Genomic DNA, 13,390 nt, shown 5'->3' on the forward strand with positions numbered 1-13,390 from the left:
TGTGCAAACATAGGGGCATATTATATTTAGCTCTGGAAATGCAATGAATAGTGATCTATCATAAATTGCAGTAAAACAATTCATGGGAAACTTTTTCTTTAAAATTTCAGGCCTTTGGTGATGTGGGCCCTCCCGGGCCTCCAGGACTGCCTGGTAAGAATACGAGAAAGCCGGAGAGTGGGATGGAATGGAGGAAATTGGATGTTGTTATTTTCCCCATAAACTCCTTGGAGAAAATCTCTCTGCAAATTACGGAGTGGGCAATTTTCCAAGATTGGGAGTGGTGGTGGTCCAGTGCAAATCCATGGGGAAGAGGCATAACATGACTAAATTTTGGTGCTGCAGTTGCCATTAGAATGGTGCACATGTCCATCATCAGTTAAACTTTGGCACTTTAAGCTTTAAAGTTTCATGAGTGCCCCCAGGAGTTCTGGAAATTTGACTATATGTTGATTTATAACTCTCTTGTTATGTTGTACCTTGTCTTAAATTTTTGGGGGTTGACCAAGCTTTATGCCAATATTCTGTTTCAGGCTACCATGGTGCTACAGGTCAGAAGGGCGATAAGGGTGACGTGGGCCCTCCAGGACCCCCAGGTAAGAAAGTTTGCAGTGTGATGCTTCTCTATGGAACTAACACTTCTTTAACTGAGAGTTGTCATGAGTTTATCAGAAGTATGGAATAAGACTCCTGTGGTTTGATTCCTAAACTAACTAGAGCAGTTCTCACAGATTTTAAACCATGGAGCCCTTCTTGAACAAAAGTTTCTCATGGAGCCCAAAGAAACTTTTGGACACAGGGGACACATTGCATTTTACAATTAGACAGATAGGCTGGGAGCCCCTCTCAGGAAGCAGGCCTCCCTCGCCCCACAAAAAAAGGGAATTCCGTCCTGCAAAAAGCAGCCTCTCCACTGGTGGTGTGGCCTATAAGGCCTCCGCAATGGTGGCATGTTTCTACAGGCCACGGGGCAAAGGGCTCTGTGGAGTCCCTGACTGTGCTTTGCGGAGCCCTAAGGGCTCTCCGGAGCACAGTTTGAGAACCACTGAGCTAGAGTTTCCTCCATAAATACTGATGCCACAGTATACTTCTTGGCCCATGACAGAAATGGGAATCATGCAGATGTTGTTAAGTCCCAGCAGTTTTAGGTAACATTGTCAGAGGAACCAAAGCTATATACAGAAGAGACACAGAAGAGGCACATGAAGGCTGGATCTACATTGCATTGTAATCCACTTTCATAATGTATATTATTTGCATTGAATTGGATTATATGACAGTGTAGACTCATGTAATCCAGTTCAATGCAGATAATCTATATTCTGAAAATGGATTATATGGCAGTGTGGTTTTTCCCTTTCACCTGTTCCCAGCATGAAAAGGCTTGGTTGAAGGCCTTATGTATAGAAGAGACAACTCTGAAAACATATGTATTGGCTTTTAAAATTCTAATTTAGGACTGATGCGCCCACTAAGTTTTGTAGCTGGAAAATTCACAACCATATGGTACATGTCAGTAAATGTGCATACATAACCAAGGAATACATTATCGAGTTTTGTGAGGAGACCAAATTATATCTGTAAAGATGGACTTGTTTTTAGGAACTAGCCCCCTCAGTCTAGGTGTTTGAGTTACTGAAGTCCCATAGCATCATTCTTTAAATCCATAATGTATCTCTCATAATTTTCTGACTAGAAAAATATGCAGAGGTTTCTAAAAGATATTTATTCTGCTTTCCTCTTTCGGTATTGGTTTCCCAATCATAGGCCAATGACTTCCCCATCAGAAAGTCTTATGCCTTTTTTGTGTGGGTAGGGGTCAATCATTACTGTTTAGTTTTATGTCAAGAGTTGGGACAGGACTTTCCTTTGCATTCTGCTTTAGAAATCCCTTTAGGACAGCCTTTTTCAACCTGGTATCTTCCAGGCAGAAAGCAAAGGAACTTCAAATTGAAACGCACTGATATCTGTCATTCAAAACTAATTTTTCTCTCCTTTCCCCCAACAAAGGCCAGTTTCCTTATGATTTCAGCACATTTGATTCTCCCTTTTGGGTAAGCATTCTTCACTGAGAAGGAAAACGTACATGTATAAAGAAGCAAATTATAGGAAATGAGAGGATCAGTGGAAGATGAATGCATTGGGGCTAAGGGTAATGGGTAGGGCTGACAACCTTCTTTCTCCTAACATATGTTTAGTGAAGCAGGGCAACAACATTAGTATGGAGACTTGGTGGAGCAATGGGTGAAACCCTTGTGCCGGCAGGATTGCTGACGGACAGGTCAGCTCTTTGAATCTGGAGAGAGCGGGTTGAGCTCCCTCTCCAGGTCTGCATGCAGGGACATGAGAGAAGCCTCCCACAAGGATGGTAAAAAACATCAAACATCCTGGCATCCCCTGGACAACTTCCTTGCAGACAGCCAGTTCTCTCACACCAGAAGCGACTTGCAGTTTCTCAAGTCTCTCCTGACATGAAAAATAAAAAAAACCCTGAAAGTATTTATTAAATACACTACATTTTTCTCCTTGCCCTGATCAGTTTTAATAGCAACCAGATATAGTGCATCTGGATATTTTTGCATTTCAAACTAGTGATTGTGCATGGCTACTCTAGAAATCCAAAATACTCCAAAATCCATAATTGTCCACATGGGTGGCTGAGATAGTGACACCTTTGTGCTCTGATGGTTCAGTGTACACAAGCTTTGTTTTGTGTAACAAATTATTAAAAATACTGTGTATTAAATGACATTCAGGCTATATTTATAATGTATAGATAAATTTTATGTTTAGACTTGGATCCCATTTTGATTTGTTTCTGTATGTACAAAGTAGATGTATATAATTTTCTACTCTTTGGTCCTTTGCTACTCTTTATTGGCATTGTTGTTTGGCAGTCCACTGAATGAGTCAATGCCAGATAAATACAACCTGCACCACAGGTATCTGTTAATGCAGTTTGATGCCTTTGACTGCCATGGCTCAATGCTATGGGATCATGGGAGTTGTAGTTTTACAAAGTCTTTAACCATTTCAGCCAGACTGCTGATGCCTCACCAAACTACAAACCTCAGGATTCCATAGCATTGAACCCTGACAGTTAAAGTGGTGTCAGACTGCATTAATTCTAAAGTGTAGGTACACTCAAATTGGTACTTCTATGTCTGCAGGGAATTGTAGCCAATGGTAGCTTTCAGTTTAGTAGCGGAAACTGGGACTGTGCTTCAACCCCCATTTTTTTCTTAGCCTTCTGTTAGTTATGGAGTATGTACTCCAGAAGACACTTGCCTCACTTTTGGAGGTGAGGCAGATGGGCGCCTTTGGTTTGGTACCTGTATATTTATGTATTTAATAACTTTTCCTTAGGGAGAAAGACCGGAGAAAGGGGAGTCTGGAGAGAAAGGTCAAAAAGGAGAGCCAGGAGGTGGAGGATTATTTGGACCAGGAGCCGCTGGACTTCCGGGTCACCCAGGATACCCTGGTCCTCCGGTGAGAGATCCCACATCACACAGTGGGGAGGGTGGCTAATGTCTTTGCAGAGTGGTATAATCTGCTGGAATCTTTTTTTTATGAAGTGGACAGAATGGGTGACCTAGATAGGGCTGTTGTTGTTGTTGTTGTTTTGTACTCTCATGTCTTTTCCAATCTGGTGACACTAAGGTAGTCTTATCATGGGATTTTCTGGGACTTAAAGTTTTTGATTCACCCAAGGCCACCCAGTGCATTTCCATGCCATGGCTGAATAAAAAATTAACCCTGGTCTCCATAGTCATAGTCCAAGCTCAAACTGCTACACCAAGCTGCTGATGGTATAAAAAGGGGGAAAAAGTAGTTCCCCAAGAACAGAAAGTATTTTATGTTCTTGCTCTGTGTCAAGTGTTACTTATTCTTGCTGTGAAGCCATAACAATCTGGAGCAGGTTGACAGCTGCTTTGCAGTCCATTTGGAAAAGCAAACAGATTCTTGTATCAATTTAGCATGGTCCAGGAATTCTTATGTTTAATGCAGGGACAGTTAATTATTATCCCCACCTCAGTGTACCTTTGCCTTTTTGATCATCCTGTCCACACTGTTGACTCTGGGAGTTATGTTTTCCCCTTTGCCAGGGCACTTTGCAGGACCAGCCCTACCATTGGATGGAACACTCTTGCTACTTCAGGTGGCAAACATGATTTCACTTCAACAGACTGTTACTGCTTATAAGTGATGAGAAAATGGGAGCAGTGTAATTTAGATAATACCTGTCCTGCAAATAGTATTGTTATTTCTTCCGCCATGAACCTACCCACCAAATCTTTCTTTTTTCCAACACAGCAGTAATACCATCAGTGAATGCAGTAACAAGAGGGAAAGCAGAGGAAAGCTGCAAATGTGCAGGTTGTTTCTTTGAGTAGGAAGGATAGGGAAAACTTGCTCATTTTAGGGTTCAGGAATGGAAGCAGGAATGTTTGGGGAATTTGCCAGAGCCCAAATAGGGGATTATTGTTTCTAGATGAGGGACTAGGACAAGTTGGTTACAGCTTGGCCAAAATGGCGACAAGAAGAGGAGTAGGGTGATTTGGCTGCTTGAATCAAATTCATTGCTTGACCTAATCAATATTGATGGTGGATGAACCTGCTATTAGACAAGGGATCGGCTTAGAGTAAGGGTGGCCAACTGTGGAACGCTAGACTATGGAGGGCCCCACCCCACATCATCCCATCCCAAAGTGAAATTAAATTAAATGAAGTCATGTTTGGCTCCAAAATGTGTGTGTGTGTGTGTATGTATGTGTGTGTGTATATATATATATATATATATATATATATATATATATATATATATATATTTCTAGGGCAGTGGCCCTTCAGATGTTTTGGATTCAGCTCCCACAATACCTAACAACTGGTAAGATGGCTGGGATTTCTGGGAGTTGAAGTCCAAAACACCTGAAGGACCAAAGGCTGGAAACCACTATTCTAGGGAGTGTGTGGTATGTTTGATATGTTTTAGTCCAAGAATGAGCAGATGCTACTTTGGGTTCACTTCCTATTTAAAAAAATTGTCCAGAGCAGTCTCAGAAACATGACGAAGCTTCACCCATACCTCCTAGAATATATTTTGGGGACATTGTTGACACTTGTTGAAACCTGAGGGTTCTGGAAAGATCTCAGAGGCTGCCTGTGGCTTGTGGGTGGCCCTTTGCACACTCTAGATCTAAATGATCCTCAGTTCCTTCTGTGTCCATAATTCAGACCACATTTATTTTTTCAGGGCCCTAAAGGGGATAGTGTTAGGGGTCCTCCTGGCCCTCCAGGACCCCAAGGACCTCCTGGTGCAGGATTTGAGGGTCGCCCAGGGCCTCCAGGACCCCCAGGCTCTCCTGGCCCGCCAGGCCCTCCCTCTTTCCCTGGACCCCATAGACAAGGTGAGTAGATGACATCTGCAGCTTTTGTATTCTATCATTGCACTTAGCTCAGCTCTGCGGCGGTTTGAACCTTTACAAACCCAAATTCCTTTCATTTCCAGCTATCAGTATCCCTGGCCCACCTGGCCCACCAGGGCCACCAGGACCTCCAGGCAGTAGCGATGCATCCTCTCCATCTGGGGTAAGAAGAGAAGTCAATGGCATGTCAAACATGTAGGGACAGACGGGCAACTTTGGAGGGCCCAGGGACCATTTCCTACACATGTCAAGCTTTCTACAGGCTCTACTTGGCCAACCTGGTGAAACATGAAGTGGCTTCTGGTCTTTTTTTAACCATAGGGTTTCTTGGTGTGAGAGACATGCCTGGCTTTATAGATGAATCCCCCACTGGAATAACTTGTACTTCATTTGAAATACATAGTGTGAAAGATTCAATTTGAGTAGTTCATTAGTTTTAAACAAGCCTTGCAGATAGAGGGTGGATTAAAGCAATTCGACATCAATTTAACTGCTCAATGCCATGAAATCATGGGAGTTATAGTTTGATGAGTCGCCAACATTATTTGTCAGAAAAGGCTTAAGACCTGATAAAATCACAACTCCCATGATTCTATAGCACTGAGCCATAGCTGTTAGTGAATTGTGCCAAAGGTACATTAATTCTGCAGAGTAGATGCAGATTTACATAGTGAAACAGTGAGTCAAAATGTGGTGCATTGTCCAAACTGATCAGTGGCAGGAAAGGTTCCCATCTTTGTTTTCTCTTTCATCAAATTACCTGCTTCCTGACAGCCGCGGATTTTGCCAACCTATCAGAACATGATGAGCAGATCTCATGAAGTGCCAGAAGGGCAACTCATTTTCATCCGGGATAGAGAAGAGCTCTACATCCGTGTTCGCAATGGTTTCAGGAAAATCCTTGTAAGTATGCATGTATGTGGAGGCTAAGTGTTTAGCTGTATATGGACAGCTGCCATAAAGAATGCTGTCTCTTTGTAGGATGGGAAGCAGATGCTGAGGGTAATGCAACACTGTTCATTTATATGGAAATGGAATATGAGGTTAGAAAGAAGCACTCCCCTATTGTGACAGGCAAAATACCCCTGCCCTGACTTGTTTTAGAATAGGCTTTCTGGAGGTGATAGTTTTCACAAATGAGTTTGGATGAAAAAGCTTAAGTGTTCAAGCCTTTTCAGAGGATGAAGATGTCTTTCAGATCCTAGAGGTTTTTGTGAATCCACCAACTCTTGGTAGTTGCCCATTCTTGCTGCAAACTTAAGCTGCATCCCTGTTTTCCTCTGTAACACGGGCTGTTGTTGTCAAAAATGGGTCCACAGTGCATTCCTTAACAAAGGTCTCTTGTCTAAAGCATTGTGATGAAAGATCTGGTTTTTTATTAGCAGGCAATGCTTAGTGGGTAGAAAGCATGTTTACTCTTTGGCTTTAACACACACACAGACAGACACACACACACACACACACACACATGTCCCATGCGCACACACCCAGTTGTTTCATACTTATTCAGACAACCCTTGTTCCTTTAAATGTCACTCTTGTCATATTGCCAAGAGACAGTTGTTTTGCCTGCTAGGGAGTTAGGTCTTTATCTGTTTGGTACCTTGTTGTTCAGATATGCGGTTGGTAACTATTTGTTCCCAGCCTTGGGTTGCATTGGGAAATTACAAAATTCATCCTGGAAAATAAAACAAACAAACAAAAACAATTGGGACTGATGCAGTGTAGTGTAGTGGTCACAGCTAAGGGAATAAATGGTGGGCTGCTCCAATACAGTGATAAGAAGACCAGCAGACAGGATTGTTACATAGGTTTTTGAAATAGATAAAAAGCAAAGTATAAATGTTAAAATAATGACTCTGGGTTGATTTCAGCTTGAGGAAAGAATATCGCTCTCTGGTCCTGGGCTGGTAAGTGAAACACTGTTATCTAGCATTATGCAATTTGGTGTTCATGTGTTCAGTTAGCATATTTTTGCTTTCCCAAGTTCATTTTCAATCCAGGAGAGGCCTTTTTCCCAAAAGAAAGTGACCCCTATTTAAAAAGGCGCCTCTGTGGATCTAAAATGGCTCAGAGAAGGGCAAAAACATGTTAGGTTAGGAGTACTTGAGGGCAAGTACCCATGTTTTTCCAGGGGTTCAGACAAGGGTTGTGGTCCACTATAGTCCCCCAGGAGGCAATGAGCCACATATCAATAAATGGCTTGTCTTAAAATGTAATCAAGTCTCTGTCTTTGTGTATGTCTGGTTTTTTAAAATTTTAAATGTAACATGTTAAAAATGTATTATAAATATGAAATACATGCACTCACCAGCAATTATATGGAAAATATGTGGCTTTATTAAGAAAGAATGGCATATAACATGGGGTGGGGGGTGGGGTGGAATCCTTCGAAATTACTTTAAAATGCCTAAAATGCAATTTGAAAATAATTTTGAAAAATACATAACATATTAAACATACAAGTTATGCCATTACAATCCCTTACATTACTTCTGAAATAAAAGTTTCTGATCTCCTTGTTACTGCCCCCAAAGGTAAATTGTTGCAGATAACTATATTACTTTAAATCACTACTTTACATCTCTGCTCTCAAGGTCAGCACATAGCAAAAATCTGGGGGTGCAATTGAATGATCTGGTCACAGCAGAGCACATAAGATTTCACATCACCTTTAGTGAGTTATAGCACAAGGGAGCACATTGTAGTTCAAACTCCATGGCACAGACAGGAAGACACATAGAAGATGGTGCAGCAGTATTATTCAAAGTGCTGATTATGACCTATATGGCTTTGGTCCAGGCTATCTGATAGACCGAATCTCCCAATATGAGCCTCTCCAGACCCTGGGATTCACAAAAGTCCCTTCTCTCAATCCTGCAACTTTCATGGTTACAGCTGTTAATTGTTTTAAGCTGTATTGATTAACTTTTAAAATATTTTAGAGTTTTAAAATGTGGTTACTAGTTTAATTTGGTTTAAAGGTTGACTTTTTGTATGTTTTTAATTTTAATATTTTTAATGTGAAAGCTCCCTTGAGTCTCACTCTGGGTGGGAAAAGGTGGGAACACAAAGATGCTGATGGTAATAATGATTTTCATTCCATTCTAGGACAATGAGGTGTATGATAGACTTTCCAGCGTCCACCATTCACATGGAGACACAGCATCCTCTGGATCTCAGCGCACATTCCCGCAACATTTGCCTGTGCATTCACGCCGAGAGTCTAGCACTTACTCCACTGCCAAGCCGTGGAGAGGGGATGAAGGGGCCACCAATCAGCACCGCCTTCCCGAGCAACCTGCAATCCAACAACCTCATCAAGGCGCCCATCACCAACAAGAGCCACTGAATGCCTTCTTTCACCAACCCGAGCCTGTGCCTTCTGCTGTCCACACTCATCATGACTTCCAACCTGCTGTGAGTGTGCCCTATACATATTTTGGTAAAGTTCTCACTTCTGAAGCTGCTGGGGTTGGGAGCACTATCATTACGATGGTGTCTCAACTGACCTGGCAGAAAGAGGTTTGTATGGTGGTATATAAGTTTAGCTGACTCTAGTAACCAAGGGCTGCCTCAGATTGGATGAGATAAGAAGTGTTGGCCTGGTCCAGGGACAATGAGAACAACTAGTATGACAACAGTAGACAAAGTGTGGCTTTGAGATCTGGATTGAACTGTAGAATAGTGTAACCAGTTCTGAAGGATGGTGTGAGCTTCAGTCCCAAAATCCTCATGTAGGGTTGAAAGTATTGTTCACCTCAGTGAGTTTGTTTGTTTTTTCCTTCAGCAGCAATAGGGATGGAAAGACTTAAGGCTGCATAATCAAAAATGACCCTGACCCCCCTGAAAAAGTCCAGACATGGAAACTGCTTGTGGGCATTCTGTGTATGGCTGTGTGTGTGTGCAAAGGGATCTTGTAGTGCATTTGAGACTGAGACAAAGAAGTTGATAGCATAAGCTTTTGTAGACTGTTTTAACTTTGTCAGATGTATTAATTGCCTATTATGACACTAGCTAACATCCCAGCTTCGTGGGAGCTCTCTTGGTCAGTTTATCACATTTCCTTTTTGGTCCTACATCTGGGGCCTTTCCACACAGCCATATAACCCAGAATATCAAGGCAGAAAATCACACAATATCTGCTTTGAACTGAGTTCAAAGCAGATATTGTTTGATCTTCCAAATATTTCAGTTCAAAACAGAAAATGTAGGATTTTATTCAGCTGTGTGGAAGGGGCCACAGTAACTCCTTTCACCACTCATATGGCTATCCATTCACTCTGGCTTTTGGCCACTCTGAGTCCCACCTTGGGGGGTAGAAGTGCATGAAATAAAAATAAATAAACACATTTTCTTTTGTCTTTGTCCCCCAGCAACCATAATTAAAATTGAAATTGATACCTCATTACCCTACCCACATTTCAATTACTATTCATACATTTTGTTGTTGTTCATTCGTTCAGTCGTCTCCGACTCTTCGTGACCTCATGGACCAGCCCACGCCAGAGCTCCCATACCACCTACTTATTCATAGCTATAAAGGTCTGCTCTTAGACACCTCACTCCAGGGATATGATGAAGTATGAAATCTTAGGCTACCAACTTTTTCTCTGTCTCTCAAAAGGTGCTGCTACATGCCTTTGCATTCTGATTCAGACTAACATGACTGTGTGTGTGTGTGTGTGTGTGTGTGTGTGTGTGTGTGAAAGAGAGGGGGGAAGGGGAAGCTGTATGCTTGTGCCCTATTTCAGACAGAAAGCTGCTTTTTCTGATCTCAAAAAGGGGCCCAAGTTGTTGGGTAAGCATTCCTATTTGAGATCTCCTGGCACAGTTAGAAAGCAACACAACACATTAGCCAGACTAGAAAGCAGCTGTTTTCTTTTCCTGGAAGCAATGCAAGCATTGGATTTTTTTTGGGACAAATTTCAGATTCTGATATTTTCCTTCCTGCTTTTGGGTAAAAAGAGACACAAAAGGGGAAGGGTATATTTCCCTAATCACAAAATGGAAATGGAAATTAGGAAGCAGGGGTGGGGAGAGCATAATTAACATGCACACAGTGAATTACTTAGAATGTACTGTTAAATGTATATCAGCAATTCAAGGAAGTGTAAACATTTTTCATCATTTTTCTATTTGTATTAAATTGGATATTATTTTTAAAAGAAATGCAGTACATTTCTGGCATTTATTTCACAGAATGTATCTTAGCTCCATTTTGTGGTAGCTGCACTGAGACACGGGATACTATTTTGTACTGTTTCCTGTGTAATTTATTTATTCAATTGCTGGTCTCTCAGCCTTCTTCCAAGAGGTTCTAGGCAACAATCTTAAACTTTCTCATCTGCACAAGTTATAAAAAGTTTCCGTATGTTATTGTAGTCATCCCTTATCTTTTATCTTAAATGTAACTTCCCAAACTCTTTATTTATTGCATGTTGACATAGCGGACTCTGCCCTGACACGCGCTTTAGTCTCACATCAATCCTGGGAAGTAGATTAGGATAGTCCAGATAGTAATGTGGGTGGCTGACAAAATAAATTGTGGTTTCCTCAATGCTGATTTGCCTCTCTCTCTAATCACTGCACCATGCTGGCTTCCTTTGGGCCCAACTGTTGATCTTCCTGGGAACATCTCTTGAGCAATGTCTGAGAGGACTGGATGTCCCCATTTGACAAGATTGCCATTGCCAGGAAGCAGAGTAGAGGCCAGCCAAGATGCAATGAGAACCAGCACCCATTCTTAGCTGCTTGAATTGTGTTGCTCATGATTCAGCCTTACTTCTTAGTGCCTCGTCTAATCTAGAGAACAGTGACATCAGTATGGTACTTGCAGTATTAGAACTTAGCTCTTTCTCACGTGTTGGTCTTCTTTTTGCCTTTGCAGCTCCACCTTATTGCTCTGAACACTCCCTTGAGTGGCAGCATGCGGGGAATCCGGGGAGCAGACTTCCAGTGCTTCCAGCAAGCCCGGGAGGTTGGATTGACGGGTACTTTCAGAGCATTCCTCTCCTCTCGCCTGCAAGACCTCTATAGCATCGTGCGTAGAGCCGACAGGAGCACAGTGCCCATTGTCAATCTCAGGGTAGGTGTGGTCAAGGCCAACTTTAATTTTATCTCCCTTTTTGACAGTTACTAGTCACCAGAAGCTGGATGACCACCTATCTGGGAAGGTGTCAAAATGGGCTTTCTGCATCACACAGGGTAGATGATTTTTTTGAGGTTCTTCCTCTGTTACCAGGTAAAATCAGCAAACAAGGAGGATCTTCTCAGGATTTCTGGAGGACACCCTGCCTCCTTAGAGAACAGCAGGATCTTAGTGGAGCTCATAAATGAGAATGCACTTTCCTCACACCATAAGAGAGACAGAGAAAGGAGACTCCTCTGTTCAGGATTGTGAAATACTTCTACTATCTTGATCTTAATTCATGGCATGGAGCCACTACCTGAATATAAGGAAAATGTAAAATAATTTGAGGCAGCTCATTTTAATAGTTTTGAAATTAAGGGGATTTTTTGTAGCAGCTCGATGGTTTCAACAATGCAGAATGTGTTTAGTTCGAAGAAGTGCAAACCACACTTCAATATTTATATCCAGCTTTACTGCAGAGGAATAAAAAATGGATTAGCGAATAGCTGGCATATTTTGCGTATTAGACTCATTTCATGGGAGGACTTGCTGTTCAGGAAAATCCTTTCTGGCATTTTTCCCAATGCATGAGTTTCATACAAGTTGGGGAATAGTAGTATCAGACTTTCAAAGAGCAATGAGGAACAGTTGGTCCTAGTCATAGCCACTCAGTTTCCAAAACGATGGAACAGAATTGGTTTTGTGAAAAGCTGCTTTAACGTACTGGCTACTTTGCCTGGCAACAGTGTTCCAAGGGTCCCTTCCAGACCTTTTCCCTGAAATCCTTTGACTGGAGATAGCAGGGATTGAACTTTGCTGCACAAGTCGTATGTTTTCCCAGTGAATCATCAATTTAGCAATTAAAGGCGGGAGATTTTCCTCAGGCAGAGTGAAATTATTCCAGAGAGTCAGAAAGCTATTCTTGCAATAATGGTTAGGTGAATATATCCTTTCCTCATTCCTTTTCTAGGATGAAGTGCTGTTTAATAACTGGGAGAACCTCTTCTCAGGCTCTGAGGCTTCGTTCAGAACTGGAGTTCGGATTCTTTCCTTTGACGGAAGGGATGTCCTGAGAAACCCTGCATGGTAGGTTGGAGATGGGGACAGGACTTTTTTCATCTTGGGAATGTGTGTTGGTTACATTTTGCCATCTTACTTGTTGGGCCTGGTCTCTTTATGGCTCCAAAACACTAAAAAGCCTCAAAGCCAAGTCGCCTCTTTGCCTGCTCTTCACAAACAGAATGGATGTGTTTACAGCTGCTGGTTTGTTTGCTTGTTCCAATACCACCTGATGTTCCTTTTGCAGTGCTAAATGTTTTTAGACATGGCGGGGGAGGAGGCGGAATTGCTTTGCCAGGCGTTTTTGGTTTTGATAGTCCCTGTTCCATCTAAATCACATTTGCAGAATTCCCCCCCCCCCCCGCAAAGAGCGAGTCCAAATAATAAAAAGAGGTAGAGCAAATGGCTTTGATCAATCATTTATTTATACACACCATTTATTTTGCTGAATATTGTTTTGGACTAAAAACTGTGAGTATTACAGTCCAAAAACAGAATACATTTCAAGCTCTGCTGTGATACTCTACCCAGGCCTCTTTTACCTTGTGTATGTGCCTGTAACATTGTCTGTTGGCTTATGGTGACCCCCATGAATTTTATGGGTTTTTAAAGACAAGGAATACTCCCATTTGCCATTGCTTGCCTCTGAATGTTTGCCTACAATACCTGGTTTTCCTTGGCCGGCCCCCATCAAGTACTAAGAAGGGCATTGACTATGACAACCAATATGCCATCTGGTACAGCAGGCCCTGATACAAAACCATAATGTCAA

At 42.0% G+C, this 13,390-nt stretch overlaps 1 protein-coding gene across 7 annotated transcripts in view; it reads left to right on the forward strand.

Annotated features, from left to right (window-relative positions):
- Positions 1-13,390, forward strand: part of COL18A1 (collagen type XVIII alpha 1 chain) — a 191,993-nt gene that overhangs the window by 175,989 nt on the left and 2,614 nt on the right. For 6 of the 7 annotated variants that reach the window (XM_067462128.1, XM_060771389.2, XM_060771380.2 and 3 more), the window contains 11 exons: positions 111-153; positions 534-596; positions 2,011-2,054; positions 3,367-3,489; positions 5,255-5,408; positions 5,510-5,589; positions 6,201-6,329; positions 7,301-7,336; positions 8,538-8,846; positions 11,317-11,514; positions 12,530-12,645. In XM_067462128.1, the coding sequence (XP_067318229.1) occupies positions 111-153; positions 534-596; positions 2,011-2,054; positions 3,367-3,489; positions 5,255-5,408; positions 5,510-5,589; positions 6,201-6,329; positions 7,301-7,336; positions 8,538-8,846; positions 11,317-11,514; positions 12,530-12,645 (1,295 nt within the window). The remainder of the gene's footprint in view (positions 1-110; positions 154-533; positions 597-2,010; positions 2,055-3,366; positions 3,490-5,254; positions 5,409-5,509; positions 5,590-6,200; positions 6,330-7,300; positions 7,337-8,537; positions 8,847-11,316; positions 11,515-12,529; positions 12,646-13,390) is intronic. The other variant, XM_060771373.2, reaches the window with a different exon arrangement.

This window comes from Anolis sagrei, chromosome 1, assembly GCF_037176765.1.
Source record: "Anolis sagrei isolate rAnoSag1 chromosome 1, rAnoSag1.mat, whole genome shotgun sequence".
Lineage (NCBI taxonomy): Eukaryota > Metazoa > Chordata > Lepidosauria > Squamata > Dactyloidae > Anolis > Anolis sagrei.